A 22,697-nucleotide genomic window follows, 5' to 3' on the forward strand; every position below is an offset into this window, starting at 1 on the left:
TGTCTCTATAACAGGAAGAAGACTCATTGTCTCTATAACAGGAAGAAGACTCATTGTCTCTATAACAGGAACAATACTCATTGTCTCTATAACAGGAACAAGACTCATTGTCTCTATAACAGGAACACCCATTGTCTCTATAACAGGAACAAGACTCATTGTCTCTATAACAGGAACAATACCCATTGTCTCCATAACAGGAACAATACCCATTGTCTCGATAACAGGAACAATACTCATTGTCTCTATAACAGGAACAATACTCACTATCTCTTTAGCAGAAAGCAGATCTCAATGTAGTTGATTTATTTAAATGTGTTTTGGAGAACAAAATTATTACATATGATTGCTTTGCAACTGCTGTAAGAAGCTTGCATTTTAAACAAAGAGACTAGTGCAGCATTCTATCAGAAACAATAGTATCCAACTTTTGTGACATTGGTCACACTTCAAACAAGAAAGAAGGTAGTAAAGAAAGATATGATTTGAATGTGTTAAATTAAATTTTTATTTACAAAGAGATTTATTTACACAATGCTAAATATTTACAAAACCACATCAATCACTTACATCTACACGATCTCAAAATTCTGGCAATACATTGTGCCTTTAACATTTTGAAAACATTGACGTTTTGGATGCCACTTTCATTTTTGTCTACATAAAGTATACATACATAAAACTGATGAAATATGTCTTCATTTAAAAATCTTAAGGAAAAAAAGGAAAAAATAGTTTTGTCTTGATAAATGACACCAATTTTCTGTTAAAGAAATTTTTAAAAAATTGCCCTTTAAGAAGTTAAAATGAGAGTAAATGTATCAAATAAAATTTTGCTGATGCTTGTTTAAATCTAATGTTAAAAAAGTCCTACTAAGGAAAAATATGGTGAGAGCATACTTCATCAAATATTTCTACTGTAAATCTGAAAATAAGTATCCTCTAATACTATACAAAATTACACATCATATGTACTTGCTTATAAGTCGATTCCAACTGCAAACTGCAGAAACCCAGATCTACTGTTTTCTAGGACTACTCAGAAGAATAATCACATTGACTCTGATCTTCTGGTATATTATGTGACTGCAGATCAGGTTCTATGTTGTTTGCAGTTGGACTGGACTTCTATGCAAGTACATATGTTGTTGTATTACATATCCATTTAATTTTTAATTCTTGGTCTAGCGTTCAGTACAGCTGTTCAAAATATGTATTTCTATATACCACACTCAGATTTAAACTATATAAGCATCATACTCTGAGGTTTGTTTGCAGATATTTTTAGATGCAGTAAATCAAACTTTCATGAATTCCAATCCAATTTGAATTTTCAACAAACTCACAAAAAAACTAAAATATAGTTTTGTATATGTATCTCAATAAATTCATTTAGTGATTTCAATAAAGTTAAGCAATAGTACATTTTCCTATTTTTAATGCAAACAATGTAGTGTAGTCTCAAATTTGACAAATTCTATTTTTTCCATTACTAAAAATGATAGATGTCAATAAAAAGTATGTCATTGAAGTCCATACATTTTCTTATAAAGATATTTCCTTTCTGTTTATACACAAATATATCTTCCATTCTTATAATAATCTCTTGTCTAATATTAACAAATAACCAACAATCATTTTAACTTCATTTGCAAATTTATATCTTTAATAACACTGCATTTTCTTTATGGACAAAGTATATTTACTGACACCAAAGTTTCTTGTCAAAACAATTTTTTCATGTCTTGTAATTTTTGGATATAATTTTAAGGTGATTTAATTAATGTGCTGATGTTTTCTGATATAAATATAATTCTACAAGGATAAGAGGTGGGGAGAGAAGTGAAACACTGACCCGACTATCATTGGAAATAACCTTGATATGTGTATGACTTAAATTCTTAAAAATTGGGAGAAGCACATTTCACAATTACTTAGATTGCCGACAGTGATATAATTACATTTGTTCAAAACGATACTACTCATCTGTAGGGAAAAATATCTTAATTGCAAAAACATTAGAAGAATATGTCACCCTTCATTAAAAGGGAAAACAACTGAAGTCAAAGTGTTTATTTAAACAATGACGTTTAAAGCTTCCATTTCGGATAATTCCAAAAGCCTTGTCACTTACCAGCTCCACGCAAAGAACTGTGGAATAACTAAGCACAAAGCAGATCTTTATTTCACAGACTTATATGCACTGGAATGTAATGTAGCTTGTTCTTTCATGGATTTATAAGTACTGGAATGTAACACAGCTTGTTATTTCACAGATTTATAATGGAATGTAACGTAGCTTGTTATTTCATAGATTTATATGTAATGGAATGTAATGTAGCTTGTTATTTCATGGATTTATATGTACTGGAATGTAATGTAGCTTGCCATTAGTCTTCTGTAAGTTTTGGTATCAGACTATACAAATTGGAACTTGGAATTGGTTCAATGGTTCTGTTAATAATTCTTAGGACTAACTCTCAACTTTTTCCACTAGCAAAATACATTGTTGCTTTAACTATAAAGAAAATTACAGTCAAAATTTGTCCACTTATATCCATTTTCAGTTTTACTTTATTAAATGGCAAGCTCTGTGATCGGTCTGAGTTATATTTAAGTACATTATCACGGGCAAGAGAGGATGGTAAATTAATGCATATTATGGTAGGCAATAGATAATGGCAATATATGGTGTGTTCTTCTGCTTCAATTACACCAGTATATCAGTTTTCATTATTAAATGGTTACTCTGGCATGCTTTTTGGTTTATTTGATTGTATTCAGAGACTTAAAAATAGTAACTGTTTTCTGCTGTCTGAAAACATGCAGAAAATACATTAGTATATCAGATATTCCGATGACTGATTTACAAAATTTTGGAAAAGATCAGACAAAATAAATGGAATCCCATTCAAAACAACTGTTGTAACTGCTGCATATCTCATTTACTTAAAATTGTTTTATTACAGGCATATATCATACAAAAATATAAAAGTGTTTTGAAGCTAGGCATCAGAGCTAAGAAAGCAGGGTGTGTTTAATGACATGAGAGGCTTCCACAACTGTCTGTGCAGCTGGTCGTCGTACTCTTGGATCAACCACTGGAACATTCAATCTGAAAAGAAAGGGGCAAGAGGATGATTGATACTTGTTTTTGTTGTTTAATATGAAATTTATACATTAAATCAGATACTTAAGATAAAACTTTTAATTTAATTTCTTGATGGAAAACAAGGGCTTAGGATTTGTATTAAACTTCAGTAAAGGCAGAGAAAAAGGAAAGTGGAGGTAACTCTTTAATGTATATTTGTATTAAACTTCAGTAAAGGCAGAGAAAAAGGAAAGTGGAGGTAACTCTTTAATGTATATTTGTATTAAACTTCAGTAAAGGCAGAGAAAAAGGAAAGTGGAGGTAACTCTTTAATGTATTCTCGTTTCTAACAGAAAATACTTGGAACATTTATAGAACACAAAAGCCTTATATGACCTAAGCACAAAACCTAAGTGAATGTACATAAGACTCAGAGACTCATGGACAAACATTAAGAATAATATTATAAGTTTCTGTCACTTTCATGGTCAAGATTATAAATACTAAACACTGACTGTTCATATAAATAATGCATGCCCTGGCTTAAGTGATCATACAATGAATACATATAGGATCTTCAACATTAATTATAAAACTTAATGTAAAAAGATCTATGACAATCCACCTCAGAAAAAGAATAGTCATAAATAATAATAATAATATCATAATAAATAAATAAATAAATAAAAATACAGATGCCAGACACTGCCATGGAAAAATGTCCAAACCACCTGTTATATTTACATTCTTTTTCATGTTTATTTATACAGGTTAGATCATTACAAGTAGGTTAGGTTATTAGAAGTAGGTTAGGTTATTACAGGTAGATAAGGTTATTATTACAATTAGGTTGGTTATTATAGGTAGATTAGGTTATTACAAGTAGGTTAGGTTATTACAGATAGATTACGTTATTACACGTAGATTATGTTATTACAGGTAGATTAGTTTAGTACAGGTAGATTAGTTTATTACAGATAGATTAGGTTATTACAGGTAGATTGTTATTACAGGTAGATTAGTTTAGTACAGGTAGATTAGTTTATTACAGATAGATTAGGTTATTACAGGTAGATTGTTATTACAGGTAGATTAGTTTAGTACAGGTAGATTAGTTTATTACAGATAGATTAGGTTATTACAGGTAGATTGTTATTACAGGTAGATTAGTTTAGTACAGGTAGATTAGTTTATTACAGATAGATTAGGTTATTACAGGTAGATTGTTATTACAGGTAGATTAGTTTAGTACAGGTAGATTAGTTTATTACAGATGATTAGGTTATTACAGGTAGATTGTTATTACAGGTAGATTAGTTTAGTACAGGTAGATTAGTTTAGTACAGGTAGATTAAATTTATTACAGATAGATTAGGTTATTACAGGTAGATTGTTATTACAGGTAGATTAGTTTAGTACAGGTAGATTAGTTTAGTACAGGTAGATTAGTTTATTACAGATAGATTAGTTTAGTACAGGTAGATTAGTTTATTACAGATAGATTAGGTTATTACAGGTAGATTGTTATTACAGGTAGATTAGTTTAGTACAGGTAGATTAGGTTATTACAGGTAGATTAGTTTAGTACAGGTAGATTAGTTTATTACAGATAGATTAGGTTATTACAGGTAGATTGTTATTACAGGTAGATTAGTTTATTACAAGTAGATTAGGTTATCACAGGTAAGATAAGTTAACATACTTGACATTGGTCTTGTTATTAACGATGAAAAGTGGGTTGACTTGGCTAAGGATCTCATCATTAACCGAGATTCCATCCAAATACTGCTTTAGTAATGTTCGCAGCTGTTGATTTTCCTGTAATAGTGTTTGCCTCTCCTTCTCCATGGCCAGTTTGTCCAGCATCACCTTATTGTACCTCTTCCAGAAATTCTCCATTGCTGAATATTCATGCATGACCTGCAAGGATCAATAAGTACATGTAATGTCTTAGTAACTTTTTATCATTTTTTCTTATTTACACAGTCATTACAATGGCACTGACTGCAACTGAATAATCAGGCTCAGCCAAAACATTGATCCAAAGTATGTATTCAATGGAAATTTTGATCTTTATCATTGGATATTCAAGTTCCGACTCAAATTGAATATTTTCCAATTATAAACAAGCATACCTCCTTTATATAGTCCTGTGCCCAATGACATTCACATCTCCTTTATACACTGTTGTGTCCGATGACATGCACACCTCCTTTATATAGTGTCATGTCCGATGACATGCACACCTCCTTTATAAAGTATTGTGTCCAATGATATGCATACATCATTTTCTTTGCAAATGTTTGTGTCCAATGACATACACACCTCCTTTATATAGTGTTGTGTCCAATGATATGCATACTTCCTTTATATAGTGTTGTATCCAATGACATAAAATTCTTTTATATACTGTTGTGCCCAATGATGTGTATAATTCCTTTCTATATTGTTGTGTACAATGACATGCATACTTCCTATACATATTGTTGTGTACAATGATGTGTATAATTCCTTTATAAAGTGTTGTGTGCTTCCTTTAGATATCACTATAAACTGCCACACTGCAGACATCGTAGCGATATGACTGAAAAATCATTAAAGCCAAGTTAAAAATCCTAATAACATACACACACTCCTTTACATATTGTTCTGTACAATGACATGTATAATTACTATACATATAGTTGTGTACAATGATGTGTATAATTCCTTTGTATAGTGTTGTGTACTTCCTTTAGACATTGTTGTGTACAATAACATGCATACTTCCTTTACGTATTGTTGTGTACAATGACATGCATACTTTCTTTATATGTTGATGTGTCCAATGATGTGTATATTTCCTTCTTTATAGTGTTGTGTACTTCCTTTTTATAGTGTTGTGTCCAATGGCATGCATACTTCCTTTATATATTGCTGTGTACAGTGATGCAATTCCTTTACATATTTGTGTACACAATGATCAAACAGAATGAACCAACTGAATAATGATAAAACAGAATGATCCAGATCTGTAATGATCAGAGAATGGTCCATCTGTGTAATGATCAGAGAATGGTCCATCTGTGTAATAATCAAACAGAGAATAATCAGTCTGTGTAATGATCAGAGAGAGAATGATCCATCTGGATAATGCTCAACAGAGATTGATAATTCTGTGTAATGATCAGAGAATGATGCATCTGTGCAATGATCAAAGAGAATGATCCATCTGTGTAATGATCAATGTTCCATCTGTGTAATGATCAAAGAAAGAATGATCCATCTGTATAATGATCAACAGAGATTGATCCATCTGTGTAATGATGAAACAAATGTGTAATGTTCAAAGAGAGAATGATCCATCTGTGCAATGATCAGAGAATGATCCATCTGTGTAATGATCAAACACAGGATGATCCATGTATGTACTGATCAGAGAATGATTTATATGTGTAATGATCAAACTGAGAATTATCCATCTTTGGAGATCACAAGACTACCTTTCTCAATTCACAAATTTAATTATAATTGGAAATGTTGGTTTTCCACAACAACAATTGATACCCACAATAATAAATGAATTCTCCATAAATGATTCAGAGTGATAACTTTAGATAAATGTAACCAAAACATCATATACAGTTTCCCACCTGTACAAGTGGTTCTGACGTTTGCTCCAGTACAGCTTCTGCCACATCATCCTGTTCTTCCTTTGTGAGAGATGAGGCATAAAATGGCAGGACCTTTTCATCCTCCGTCTCCAGCTTACGGCACATCTCAGCCACCTTCAGTATCTGCTCTCCCTAAAATTACATAAAATTAAAAATGGTTTACAGGATTTTACAATGAATATACAGTACTCTGACAGTATAACACTCTCCATCGGAGTCCCAGAGTATACCACCTTATAATGATACTGTCATATAAACATGTCTGCCACCTGGACCAGCACAAAACATATCTGCCACCTGGATCAGTACACACATGTCTGCCACCTGGACTGGCAATAACATGTCTGCCACCTGGACCAGTACACACATGTATGCCACCTGGACTGGCACTAACATGTCTGCCACCTGGACTGGCACTAACATGTCTGCCACCTGGACTGGCACTAACATTCTGCCACCTGGACTGGCACTAACATGTCTGCCACCTGGACTGGCACTAACATGTCTGCCACCTGGACCAGCACTAACATGTCTGCCACCTGGACCGGCACTAACATGTCTGCCACCTGGACCGGCACTAACATGTCTGCCACCTGGACTGGCACTAACATGTCTGCCACCTGGACTGGCACTAACATGTCTGCCACCTGGACTGGCACTAACATGTCTGCCACCTGGACTGGCACTAACATGTCTGCCACCTGGACCAGCACTAACATGTCTGCCACCTGGACCAGCACTAACATGTCTGCCACCTGGACCAGTACACACGTCTGCCACCTGGACTGGCACTAACATGTCTGCCACCTGGACTGGCACTAACATGTCTGCCACCTGGACCAGCACTAACATGTCTGCCACCTGGACCAGCACTAACATGTCTGCCACCTGGACCAGCACTAACATGTCTGCCACCTGGACTGGCACTAACATGTCTGCCACCTGGACTGGCACTAACATGTCTGCCACCTGGACTGGCACTAACATGTCTGCTACCTGGACTGGCACTAACATGTCTGCCACCTGGACTGGCACTAACATGTCTGCCACCTGGACTGGCACTAACATGTCTGCCACCTGGACCAGCACTAACATGTCTATCACCTGGAACAGCACTAAAATGTCTGCCAAGTGGACCAGCTCTAAGCCAGTAGTTGATATTTCTGTAATATTGTTTGCAATAACTGCAAAAATATCTTTTGTTTAAACTCACTAAATTCATACCATGATTAATCATCAGCCCAATGTTAGATGAAATTTTATATCTCTTAGTTTTGTCCCAGTTGACTTTTTTTTTTTGTCACTGCCACAGACTGTTACCTCAGATTTAGTGGCAGCTTTTACATTCATGTTAATTCATCTTTCTGAAGTCGCTTTCCTTGTGAAAATAATTTAGTAAGATCTAGATATCTGTACTGTCCCAGAGTATACCACCATCCTACTTGGCAACTACTTCTAAGTGATCAATGACTATTTAAGGTAGGTATGATATATCACAGTATGTGAATCACTAAATGCAGAAAGGAAGGTTTGAGCATTCAGGACACCCCATGCATTCACGACACCCCAAAGGGTCAGATAAAGCTAGAATGTAATTGAATCATCAAAATTAGCATTGCCTGACTTGTTTTAAAAATAAAAAAAAGTAATTGTTCCAGCAATTGTTCCAAACTAGCACCTTGGTAAATTTCACTTGCCCAACTTGAAGATTTTACTTGCCCAACTTAAAACTTTTTATTTGCTCAACTTGAATATGATTATTTCTGGATGGCTGTCAAAGGAAATGTTTGATCAGCCCTGCTAATTTAACCTCTAAAATTACTTGCTAACAAGACATCTGACATGCATGGCATGTTCCAAGAAAATCAGGAAGTAATTGGTCGGTTTTACCAGCTGCTTCTCTGTGCTCCTATATGAATGGATACCTCTGTGTGTTATAATTTCAAAAGAACAGTGCATTTTTGGTATTATAACACTGTCCCATTATCAGTGGTAGTACAAGGGTTCAAGGTGCAAACTGGCCAATGTTCATTAGTTGCATCCCTAATTTGCCACAGAGAACAGTTTCAGATGCCAACTTTCCTTCTCTCCCTCCTCCTAAATATAAATTTTGTTAATAATTGCAACTGTCACACTAAGGTGAGGTGAAATACCATGAAAATTTTAACTGAAAGAAAGCTCCTGACAGCACTCTGCTTTGCCTAGCACCCAGAGGCAATTGACCCTCCCTGCAGTGCCACCACAACTTATTACCAAAATTAATATTTCACTTCTGCTCCAATAAACAACTGTCAAACAGGATAAACATTATTTACACCTGGAATTGCTTATAATTCTCAAAGTAAACTCTGTGAAACACCTATAATTGCTCATAATTGTCCAACAGGATTACACCTGGAAATACTTATAATTCTCAAACAGGTAAACTCTATTGGAATTGCTTATAATTATCCAACATGATTACATCAGAAATTGCTTGTACCTGTCCAACAGGCTAAACCGCTGTTATAACGGAATTATTTACAAATGTCAAACAGGGTAAAATGCTATTTATACCTGGAATTGCTTTTAATTGGTATACAGAGTAAAATTCTGTTTAAAGCCGGAATGGTTTATGATTTTATAGAAAGCTGTTATAAGACTGTTGTATATAGAAATTAGATTGGAGTTAATATCTGTATATAAAACTTTACAAGTCTGTAAACATGCATAATCCCAACAATGCCTGGTCACTACTGTACACGTTATATACAGACTAGACTGAAACTGATAAAACATGTCTAACTTGAATACAGCCTGGATATTGCTGTACAACAGCTGCACAATACTAGACTGCAGCTAGTATAATATGTCTAATCCCAATACAGCCCAGTTATTGCTATACAGCTTTGTACAAACTGAAACTAGTAGATTATATGTAACCCAATACAGCTTGGTGATTGCTGCACAACAGCTGCATACATACTAGTCCAATACAGCCAGGTGAATGCTGTATAATTATAAGTGTATATGTATATCTATATTGTGTGCTTTACTTTTATCCATGACTGGGTTATATTTGAAGATAATGGTCATTTGTAAACAATATGTTAACATAGCTAACTTTTGTCCATGATTATAAGTTATAAATAACATGATGACATAGCATTTGAGTTCAGAATATTCTAGAAACAGATTTGTTCATAATTTGATTGGAAGTTTTCATTGAAATGATCTAGGTCAAGGAAAATGTGAATATACTTGGTAAACAAATAATTCATTCCTATATATTAGTCTTTGGGATTCTAAATTTAGAGTCTGCAGTTTTGTTCAGATATAATTCAAAAGGAATTATTTATTTCAACTATTCTTTCAAATTTCTTTGTGCTTATTTGACTTTGGATTAACATATTATTTTTGAATGATTGAAAAATCATTCAAAGTCATTCTATACTGCATCACTCTAGTACATCAGGACATTCAGGACTATTGGAATTCATTGGATCATTCAATACTTTTTGACTTGTGATAGGACATTTAGGATTATCTGTAATTTACTTCACAATACTGTAAGTATTTTTCTTAGATTTTCACTTTATAAATAAATTGTTTATTTTACTAAACTTGTTACTGCTCCAATGGCCCAGTGGTTAGAGCGTCCACCCCAGATGCGGGAGGTAGTGAGTTCGAACCCTGGCCGAGTCATACCAAAGACTTATTACAATGGTACTAACAGCTGCCTCGCTTGCGACTCAGCATTAAGAGGTTAGTGTTAGGACTGGTTGGCCTGGTGTCAGGATAATGTGATTGGGTGGGACATCATGCTACATGTCTGCGGCATGATGCTTCAGTGCTAGAAATCAAACTGCCACACTGCAGGCATCATAGCAATATGACTGGAAAATTGTTAAAGCTACATTAAAAATCTAAATCACACATACACTAAACTTGTTGATTTTGCTTCTTTTCCTGATACGCTGTTTAAGACCTAGAGTTGTAGCACAGTTACATATAGAAACAAGATCTGAGTTGTTAACACATGCATAATCATAATAAATCCTGTTCACTGCTTTACAACAGCTGTATATAGAAACTGGACTGATATTGGTAAAACACGCATAATCCAATCCAGCAAGGCCATTGCTGTACAACAGCTTATACAGAAATTGGACTGAAATTGGTAAAACATGCATAATCCAATCTAGCAAGGCAATAGCTATACAACAGCTGTATGCTGAAACTGGATGAAAATTGGTAAAACATGCATCATCCAATCTAGCAAGGTAACTGCTGTACAACAGCTGTATACCAAAACTGGACAAAAATTGGTAAAACATGCATAATCCAATATAACCAGGTAATTACTGTACAACAGCTGTATACAGAAACTGGACAAAAATTGGTAAAACAATTAGCATAATCCAATCTAGCAAGGTCACTGGTGTACAACAGCTGTATACATAAAATACATTGAATTTTGTAAAACACTCATAATCCAATCTAGCAATGTCATTGCTGTACAAAAGCTGTATACTGAAATTGGATGAAAACTAGTAAAACATGTATAATCCAATCTAGCAAGGTCATTGCTATAACTCAGTTTTATACAAAAACTTGATTAAAATTGGAAAAACATGCATAATAGCAATGCTTCCAGAAACTAGACTGGAGTTCATATAAAACATATATAATCCTCATGCTGTTGGGTCATTGAGTACATTAGTTTTGCATAGAAACTTAATTAGAGCTGGTAAAACATGTCCAACTCCATTAGAACCTGGTCACTAATGTACAGCAGCTGTATACATAAACCAGATTGGAGTTTGCAATGCATGTATAATCCAAATACAGTCAGGTCAATTTGTTTTATGACAGTTGTAAACAGAAACTAAATTGGAGCTTGGTGAAACACATATAATTCCAATACAGCCTGGACATTTCTGTACAACAGCTGTATACATAAATTAGAAAACAGTTTACAAAACATATATAATTCTGTTACAGCCTTTAAGTGATCAATAAGTTTCCAAGTAAGATAAAACAGTTCCCTAGAGTGATGAAACAGAACCAAAATGTGATGAAACAGTTCCCTGGTGTGATGAACTAATTTCCTGGTGCGATAAAACAGTTCCCTAAAGAGATGAACTAGTTTCCTACTGTGATGAAACAGTTCCCTAAGTTGATCAACTAGTTCCCAAGTGTGATAAAACAGTTCCCTAGTGTGAATACACAAATCCCATGTGTGATGAAACACTTCCCTAGTGTGCAGAACTACATCCCTAAAGTGATGAACGAGTTCCCTAGTGTGATGAAACAGCTCACTAGTGTGACAAAACAGTTCCCTGGAGAGAAGAACTAGTTCCCTAGTGTGAATACACAATTCCCATGTGTGATGAAACACTTCGTAGCGTGCAGAACTACATCCCTAAAGTGATGAACGAGTTCCCTAGTGTGATGAAACAGTTCACTAGTGTGACAAAACAGTTCCCAAGAGAGAAGAACTAGTTCCCTAGTGTGATAAAACAGTTTCCTAGGTTGATCAACTCATTCCTGAGTGTGATAAAACAGTTCCCTTGTGTGAAGAACCAGTTCCCTAGTGTGATGAAACACTTCCCTAGTGTGATGAACAAGTTCCCAAGTGTGATAAAACAGTTCACTAGAGATACAAGCTAGTTTCATAGTGTGATGAACTAGTTCCCTAATATGATGAACTTGTTCTCGGTGTGATGAAACAGTTCCCTACAGTGATGAACTAGTTCCAAGTGTGAAGATACTGATCCCTAGAGAGATGAACTAGTTCCCTAGTGTAATAAAACACTTCCCTTGTGTGATTACAAACTTCCCTTGTGTGATGAACAAGTTCCATACAGTGAGGAAACAGTTCATTAGCGTGATGAATTAGTTTCCTAGAATGAAGAAACAGTTCCCTACAGTGATGAACTAGATCCCATGTGTGAAGAAACTGATCCCTAGAGAGATGAACTAGTTCCAAACTTTGATGAACTAGTGCACAAGTGTGATGAAACAGTTCCCTAGCATGATGAAAGAATTCCATATTGTGATGAAACTGTTCCCTACTGTGATGAAACAGTTCCTTAGTGTGATGAACAAATTCCCCAGTGTAATGAACTAGTTCCATAGTGTGATGAAACAGTTCCCTACTGCGGTGAACTAGTTTCATAGTGTGATGAAACAGTTCCCTACTGTGATGAACTAGTTTCCTAGTGTGATGAAACAGTTCCATAGTGTGATGAGCTGGATCCCTAGTGTGATGAACTAATTCTATAATGTAATGAACAAGTTCCCTTGCATGAAGAACTAGTTTCCTAGTGTGACAAAACAGTTCCCTAGTGTGATGAACTGGTTCCCTTGAGTGTTGAACTAGTTCTATAGTGTAATGAACAAGTTCCCTTGCATGATGAACTAGTTCCCTAGTGTGATGAAACATTTCCCTAGTGTGATGAACTGGTTCCCTAGTGTGATAATCTAGTTTGCTGATGTGATGAACTAGTTCCCTAGTGTGATGAAACAGTTCCATAGTGTGTTGAACTAGTTCCATAGTCTGATGAAATAGTTCCCTAAAGTGATGAAATAGTTCCTTAGTGTGATGAAACAGTTTCCTAGCATCATGAACTAGTCCCCTAGTGTCATCAACTAGTCCCTTAGCATGATGAACTAGTTCCCTAATTGATGAACTAGTGCCATTGCAAGATCAACCAATGCTCATGCATGACGAAATATTTCTCTAATGTGATGAACTATGTCACTTTGACTATTGCATCAGCCACTGGTCCCTAAATAGCCAAGTGTGAATATTTAGACATACCAGGTACTCTGGCCAACAAATATAGTTATTATCTTTAAATGTAGTTGCTTGATGCATTGTTAGTGATATGACTGGATACCTTTTCTTTTAATCTCGTGAGTTCCTTCAGGGCTGCGTTACTTTCTAGAGTCATTTTGGTCAGTTTGTCCCTCTCAGCGTCTCTCATTTTGTTCATCTGGGCCTTCAATTCTTGGAAATGGGCAAGCATTTTCTCTCTCTCCTGTTAAAAATAAATGAAGATAAACTGTCTCAGAATGTATATGTTCTATATTCACAAAAAATGTATTCCTTAAAATTTATATCACCAAATAGATACTGTGTTAAAGCCATGTAATATTTACTGTGTTAAAACCATGCCTGTATTGTTGTAAAGGCATGCCTAAAACATTTACTGACTTGTGTTAGGCTTTCACAGTTTTGTTTATATATGATGGCTATAAATTCCAATTTATGGGACTTATGACCCAAGAGAAACACTGCAACCAAAACATTCAACAAGATTTTCCTATGACCTTGTCCCTTGCAAGATGGTCAGAGGAATGTTATTGGCATGAATATAAAAGGACAGAGTTTCTTGATTCTACAATCCAAGTACAAAAGTTATTCCTCCTTGGTTTTGAGTGCTTATGACCCAACTAAAAAACTGTAAGCAAGACCTAAATCAAAATTTTCAAATGACATTGATTCTTGCCTGAGTGTCTGAGACATGGTACAGGTGCATGGATATACAAGGAAAGAGCTTCCTGATTCTACAATCCAAGTATTACAGGTATCAGTTTCAGGCTTTGTGACTTCAGACCATATAGAAAAATTGTAATCATGCACATAACCAAGATTTTCACAAAACTTGTCATGACCATAAGATGGAGGGTATAGGGTGCATGGATATGAAAGGGCAGTGCATCAAAATTCTACAATCCTGTCTGGCTCTGTGTATGACAACTATTCCTCTCTAATTTTGTGTATGACAGTTATCCCTGTCAAGTTTTGTGTATAACAGCTATCCTGGTATGGTTTTCTATACGACAGCTATCCCTTCTGGGTTTTGTGTATGGCAACTATCCCTGTCAGGTTTTGTATAAGACAGTTATCCCTGTCAAGTTTTGTGTATGACAGCTATCCCAATCAGGTTTTCAAATCTTTAACATTACAGAACAACTTTATCGTAAACATTTACTGATGTTGACACCACTGTTGCTGCCAACCCTGGAATAAGTGGTACCTATTTCTCACCATGCTGAGAGAAGACTGCAATTAATTTGCAATCGTACTCTCATCAGTCACATTTAACTGTATGAATTTTGTTTTATCACTGTTATCTGAATTATTCATGTAACTTTAATTCTTGGCTAATGAGAACCAATTATTTTGAATCTACACTACCCTATTTTTGTTTTATGAACTATTGGGACACAGCCTTTGAGAACTATTGGGACACAGCCTTTGAGATCTATTGGGACTCAGCCTTTGAGAACTATTGGGACACAGCCTTTGAGAACTATTGGGACTCAGCCTTTGTTGAACAACCCTCAATATAAGGTTTCCTCACTTATAACACTAGTCACCCTTATTGCTCTCATGCTGTAAAGAGGAACCCAACAGATCTGGGTCTATTCCATCACACTGGTGGCAATTGGAACATCCTCTGCCTTTTCCAACAACCCAAGAAAGAAACCTCAGATGTAATTCGTTGCCACTGAGAACTATATTCTGAACTACTTTCATTCACATGGAACAATACTGTGATGGAAGGAGACAGCATCCTTTGCCTTTACTGTCATAACATATGTGGTACACTTCACCCAAACAAATTAACCTGATGTGTAATCTCATAACTATGTCAGGGGTTATTTCATGACCTGATTGAATGGCTGAGTCATGTTCTGATTGACACTGGTCACTCTTATTGCCTTCTCACTTACAACAGTGGTCATTCTTATGATTCCTTCACTTATAACACTGGTCACTCATGATTTCTTCAATTATAACATTGGTCATTCAGGATCTATACCATCATGCCAGCTCAAGAAACATTGGCAGATCTGAGTTTACTTGTTCATACCAGCCATAATACATCAACAGATCAAGGTCTATCCCATCATGCCAACTCATAATGTACTGACAGGTCTGGTCTGTAATGCTAGCTGATAGTGTACTGACAGGTCAAGTCTGTAATGCTAGCTGATATTGTACTGACAGGTCTGGTCTGTAATGCTAGCTAATAGTGTACTGACAGGTCTGGTCTGTAATGCTACCTGATAGTGTACTGACAGGTCTGGTCTGTATGGAGTGGTTCATCAAATACTGACAGGTCTAGTCTGTAATGAGTGGTTGATAGAATACTTACAGGTCTAGTCTGTAAAGATAGCTGATAGTATACTTACAGGTCTAGTCTGTAATGCTAGCTGATAGTGTACTGACAGGTCTGATCTGTAATGCTAGCTAACAGTGTAATGCCAGCTGACAGTGTACTGACAAGTCTAGTCTGTAATGAGTGGTTGATAGAATACTGACAGGTATAGTCTGTAATCTTAGCTGATAGCATACTTACAGGTCAAGTCTGTAATGCTAGCTGATAATGTATTGACAGGTCCGGTCTGTAATGCTAGCTGATAATATACTGACAGGTCTGGTCTGTAATGCTAGATGACAATGTACTGACAGGACTGGTCTGTAATGCTAGCTGATAATGTACTGATGTTAGCTGACAATGTATTGACAGGTCTGGTCTGTAATGCTAGCTGATAATGTACTGACAGGTCTGGTCTGTAATGCTAAATGATAATGTACTGATGTTAGCTGACAGTGTATTGACAGGTCTGGTCTGTAATGCTAGCTGATAATGTACTAACAGGTCTGGTCTGTAATGCTAACTGATAATGAACTGATGTTAGCTGACAATGTACTGACAGGTCTGGTCTGTAATGCTAGATAATAATGTACTGACAGGTGTGGTTTGTAATGCTAACTGATAATGAACTGATGTTAGCTGACAATGTACTGACAGGTCTGGTCTGTAATGCTAGCTGATAATGTACTGACAGGTCTGGTCTGTAATGCTAGATGATAATAAACTGATGTTAGCTGACAATGTACTGACAGGCCTGGTCTGTAATGCCAGCTAATAATGTACTGACAGGTGTGGTTTGTAATGCTAGCTGACAATGTACTGACAGGTCTGGTCTGTAATGCTAGCTGATAATGTACTGACAGGTCTGGTCTGAAATGCTAGCTCATAAAATACTGACAGCTCAGGGTCTATTCCAATAGGCCGGCTCATAAAGCACCAACAGGACAGGATCTACGCCATTAGACCAGCTCATATGGCAGACAGATCTGGGTTTATCCAATCAAGAAAGCACATAATCCAACAGTAAATAGGTGTCTATCTCATCATGACAATACTATATCTATTGGCAAATCTGGGTTTATCCCATCATGACACCACTTTATCCAGTGGCAGGTTCTTGGTCTATCTCATAAGAGCATCTTATCTAATGGCAGACAAGAACTTATCACAGATGACAGGACTTTATCTGTCCGATCAGGGTCCATCACATCATACCAGCACATTATCCAATGACACATCAGGGTCTATCCCATCATGCCAGCACATTATCCAATGACAGATCAGTGTCCATCCCATAAATACAGCACATTATCCAATGTCAGCTCAGGGTCTATCTCATCATGCCAACACATTATCCAATGACAGATCAGGGTCTATCCCATAAAACCAGCATATTATCCAATGACAGATCAGTGTCTATACCATCATACCAGCACATTGTACAATGACAGATCAGTGTCTATCCCATAAAAAAGCAAGCACATTATCCAATGACAGATCAAGGTCTATCCCATAAAGCCAGCACATTATCCAAAGCAACATCATGGTCCATCTCAGTCTATCCCATCAAGACTGCACATTATCCAATGGTACGTCAGGGTCCATGTCAGTCTATCCCATCAAGTCAGCACTTTATCTAATGGTAGATCAGGGTCTCTTCCATCAAGCCTGCACTTTATCCAGTGGCATCTTGTGGTCCATCCAATCTTGAATGCCATGACCTGCATCTGTATAATCTTTGGATTTAAAAATGCAAGCACAGATCTGCATCTGTACTCTTTGGATTTAAATATATGTTATCCACAAGTATATAAGGTAGACAGGTAATGATTAGAAAACTCACCTCTTTCAACAGTTTATTTCTTTCTTCACATTCTTTTGCATTAGCTGCCATTTTGGATTTTAGCTGTGCTATTTGGTCCTGTGAAGCAAAAAAGGGAATCAAGATTACGAGAGAAGCGAAAGGGTATGTATACATTTTACTCCTATTTGCAACTCTCTGTCTAGTGTGTTATGTGTCTACAATAAAATCTTTTCATTTATTCAAGCTTAATGCTTTTCATGCTAGATATCTCATTGTCTTAATATATATTGTTCAATTTTTATGATTAATAACTTGTTGTTATGATTTATTCATGATTTAATCAGTATTTGTGTCCCACAAATATTTTTATACAATTACTGATCTTTGGTGACGAGAATATGACATTTTACAAATCAGTGAAGCACACAATTACTGACAAGAAACTGAGGTCAATATGAAAGGTTACCTGATTCATGAATCTTCATATTTACAAAAACAAAGGTATATACTTGTTTATTGCATGATTTAGCGAGAACATTACAATTTAATTTAGAACTTTGCAAATGATAGCTCCACTGCATGATGCTAAGAATTTAACATTATTATTCAAACTGAACAATATCCTGGTCTGTTATCTTTGTATACTGATCCCCTTGATATATATGATATCATGAAAACTAATATCCAATTCAGTTACATGTATAGTTATCTTGACTTATAAATTTCTCAGATAAATGTATAAATATCTCAACAGTTATATTTATAGTTATCTTGACTGATTAATATCTCAACAGTTACATGTATAAATACCCGAGCAGTTACATGTATAAATATCTCAACAGTTACAGGTATATTTATCTACACTTATAAATATCTCATCAGTTACATGAATAAATATGTCAAAAGTTACAGGTATAGTTATCTTTATAAATATCTCAACAGTTACAGGTATAGCTATCTTTAAAAATATCTCAACAGTTACATGTATAAATATCCGAAGAGTTACAGGTATAGTTACCTTTATAAATATCTCAAAAGTTAAGATATGACTATCACATATCTTGTAGAGTTAAGAGTCTAGTTATCATGCCTTATTGATATCCTGAAGAGTTGTTTACACTTCTTAATACACATGAATTGTTCTCATGGCTGTATACTAATAACTTGGACAGTTATCATCATTTCCTAATATTCTCTTAAAAGAATTGTGAACGTGGGTGTTGTATCTGTACAGATATGGAGCCAGGCCTACTAATGAAACAGCCTGGGTATTGTATCTGTACAGATATGGAGCTAAGCTTGACTAATGAAACAGCATGGGTGTTGTATCTGTACAGATATGGGGCCAGGCCTGACTAATGAAACAGCCTTGGTATTGTATCTGTACAGATATGGGGCCAGGCCTGCCTAAAGAAACAGCATGGGTATTGTATCTGTACAGGTATGGAGCCAGGCTTGACTAATGAAACAGCCTGGGTGTTGTATCTGTACAGATATGGGGCCAGGCTTGACTAATGAAACAGCCTTGGTATTGTATCTGTACAGATATGGGGCCAGGCCTGACCAATGAAACAGCCTGGGCATTGTATCTGTACAGATATGGGGCCAGGCCTGACTAATGAAATAGCCTGGGTGTTGTATCTGTACAGATATGGAGCCAGGCCTAGCTAATGAAACAGCCTGGGTGTTGTATCTGTACAGATATGGAGCCAGGCCTGCCTAAAGAAACAGCCTGGGTATTGTATCTGTACAGATATGGAGCCAGGCTTGACTAATGAAATAACATGGTTGTTGTATATATACAGATATGGGTCCAGGCTTGACTACTGAAACAGCCTAGCAAACAACTGTAAAGCTATGGGGACAGGTCTGACTAATGAAACAGCCTAATCACATAACTGACCAGTCAGGTGCCTATCCTGAGGTCTTTTCACAGTTGGGGAGAAAATGGAACAGTTGATTAAATCCTGCATTTTTTACTCAAGTCCTGTCTTTAAGCTACAGGTATTGCGATTCACTGAAACACTATACAGCCCTGTATTTAAGTTGCAGGTACTGAGATTCACTGAAATACTGTACAGTCCTGGCTTTAAGTTTTAGATGCTGAGACTCAGTGAAATACTGTACAGTTATCATGACTAATGACATCATCAACAGTCATAACTAAATAACACCTTATCGTTGTAAAGACTTAATTATATATTGTACTGGTACCATGAATGATGTATATCCTGTTCATTTATTAGGACTCTGATATCTTTTATGTTATCAAAACTCACTAATACAATATTTCATATATAGTTATCATGACTAGCTGATATCCTTTACAGTTATCATGATTTACTGATATCCTGTACACTTATCATGACTTACTAATATCCATCACAGCTTTCACGGCTTAGTGATACACAGTTATCATTAAAAGAACTGATATCCTGTAGAGTTAGGATGAATTACTAATATCCTCAACAGTTATCATGAATGAATTAAAGATATCTTGCAGTTGCCATGATGGACTCATTAATATCCCACATGGTTATCATGACTGACTTACTAATATCCCACATGGTTATCATGACTAACTACTGATATCCCACATAGTTATCATGACTGAGTTACTGATATCCCACCTAGTTATCATGACCAACTTACTGATATCCCACATGCTTATCATGACTAGCTTACTGATATCTCACATGCTTATCATGACTGACTTACTGATATCCCACAGGGTTATCATGAATCACTGATGTAACACATCTTATCATAACTAACTCACTAATATTATGCAGAGTTATCATGACTTACTGATATCCTGTTCAGTTTTCTCATTTGCATCTCAATTTCCTTAGCACTCTTGTCGTCTTTTACTTTCAGTGACTCAAATGCAGTCTTTCTCTCTCCTGTTGTCTCGTTATAATTCACCAAGGCTTGTTTGAACAGCTGCCAAAGTTTGTCCACCTTTGCCTCCAAGGCTACTTTTAGGGCATGCTTTTCTTCAAGGTTCTGAAAGAATGTCACTATAAATATTATTATTTTATTACAAAGAGATAATTTATTACAATATTATTATTTTTTTATAAACATATAATTTATTACAATATTATTATTATTTTATTACACATATAATTTATTACAATATGATCAAAATATGACTATCAATATTAAAAATCCTTGCTATTTAGCATAAATAAAACATGGAGTTTTGATAATTTTTCAGTATTCTCTATTATATTTTTTTGCCAATGTATCAAAACAGTAATGTAAATTTCACTTAATTTCAATATTAAATCTGCCATGATGTTTCACTGTGTCATTTTGAAATCATCTATGGTGAAACGCATCACAGAATTCAGGTTAATGAGGAACTCTATTTGATTATCATAATTCTATGCCTATAACTAATTCTGTCTACAGTTTAATATGCCAGTAAAGACAATAAGATACTGGATGATATCATTAATAAGGAGGTATTTTTTTCACATCTTGTAAATTACTGTGCCACATGGAAGTCTCTGATATATGAGAAAATAAAACTGATAGTATTTTGAGGAATTAGATTGTCACTTTTTATTTTCAGCAATATAAATTTATATCCAGGCTAAATACTTAATGTCTTTATGAATACCATATTTATGTCATGATAAACTCATGCAACTTAATGACAGATTCATTTGTTTATAACTGGCTAAATGCTTCCCATGAGAGACTTGTATGTTTGTAACTTACTATATTTATCCCATGATGGAATCATATGTCTGTGACTTGCAATATTTATTCCATTTCAGATCCATGTACATGTATTTCCAACTTACCATTTACCATATTTATGCCACAATGGACCCATGTGTATGTACCTAATGATATTTACTCCATGAAAGACCCATGTGTTTGTCACTTACCATATTTACCCGGTGAAAGACCAATGTGTTTGTCACTCATCATATTTACCCGGGCCCTAAAAGACAATGTGTTTGTCACTTACCTTATTTACCCCATGAAAGACCCATGTGTTTGTCACTTACCATATTTACCCAAGGAAAGACACATGTGTTTGTCACTTACCAAATTTACCCCATGAAAGACCCATGTGTATGTAACTAATGATATTTGCCCCATGAAAGACCCATACGTTTGTCACTTACAATATTTACCCAATGAAAGACACATGTGTTTGTCACTTACCACATTCACTCCTTAAAATACCCATGTGTTTGTCACTTACCATATTTCTTCCATGAAAGACCCATGTGTTTGCCACTTACCATATTTTATTTATCCCATGAAAGACCCATTTGTTTGTCACATGCCATATTTACCACATGAAAGGCCCATGTATTTGTCACTTAGCACATTTATCTCATGAAAGACCCATGTGTTTGTCACTTACCATATTTTTCCTGAAAGACAGATGTGTTTGTCACTTACCATATTTATCCCATGAAAGACCCAAGTGTTTGTCACTTACCATATTTATCCCAAATTAAGGGACATGTGTTTATCACTTACCATATTTACCCCATGAAAGACCCATGTGTATATAACTAATGATATTTACCCCTGAAAGACCCATGTGTTTGTCACTTACCATATTTACCCCTTGAAAGACACGTGTTTGTGACTTACCATATTTACCCAAGGAAAGACACATGTGTTTGTCACTTACCATATTTACCCAATGAAAGACCCATGTGTTTGTCACTTACCATATTTATCCCCTGAAAGACCCATTTGTTTGTCACTTACCATATTTACCCCATGAAAGACCCATTTCTTTGTCACTTACCATATCTACCCCATGAAAGACCCCTGTGTATGTAACTAATGATATTTACCCCTTGAAAGACCTGTGTGTTTGCACTTATCGTATTTACTCCATGAAAGACCCATGTATGATCAGAAATTCATGACCAACTTTACCAAATTCTGAGAAATATGTACTAATTATATATTTGTCTGATAACATATCAGGCTTACACTCTGGTCTTATTTTG

General features: G+C 35.5%; 1 protein-coding gene across 1 annotated transcript in view; it reads right to left on the reverse strand.

The window, feature by feature from the left end:
• Positions 1-291: 291 nt before the first annotated feature.
• LOC149775559 (dynein regulatory complex subunit 2-like) overlaps positions 292-22,697 on the reverse strand; it is a 32,789-nt gene continuing 10,383 nt past the window's right edge. Inside the window, exons 5-10 of the mRNA XM_089943359.1 lie at positions 20,512-20,709; positions 17,743-17,820; positions 13,629-13,769; positions 6,724-6,876; positions 4,794-5,011; positions 292-3,115 (exon numbers count right to left, since the gene is read on the reverse strand). Coding sequence (XP_089799485.1) covers positions 3,019-3,115; positions 4,794-5,011; positions 6,724-6,876; positions 13,629-13,769; positions 17,743-17,820; positions 20,512-20,709 — 885 coding nt within the window. The 3' untranslated portion in view covers positions 292-3,018. The remainder of the gene's footprint in view (positions 3,116-4,793; positions 5,012-6,723; positions 6,877-13,628; positions 13,770-17,742; positions 17,821-20,511; positions 20,710-22,697) is intronic.

Source organism: Sinohyriopsis cumingii, chromosome 19, assembly GCF_028554795.1.
Source record: "Sinohyriopsis cumingii isolate HCF-2022 chromosome 19, ASM2855479v2, whole genome shotgun sequence".
Classification (NCBI taxonomy): domain Eukaryota; kingdom Metazoa; phylum Mollusca; class Bivalvia; order Unionida; family Unionidae; genus Sinohyriopsis; species Sinohyriopsis cumingii.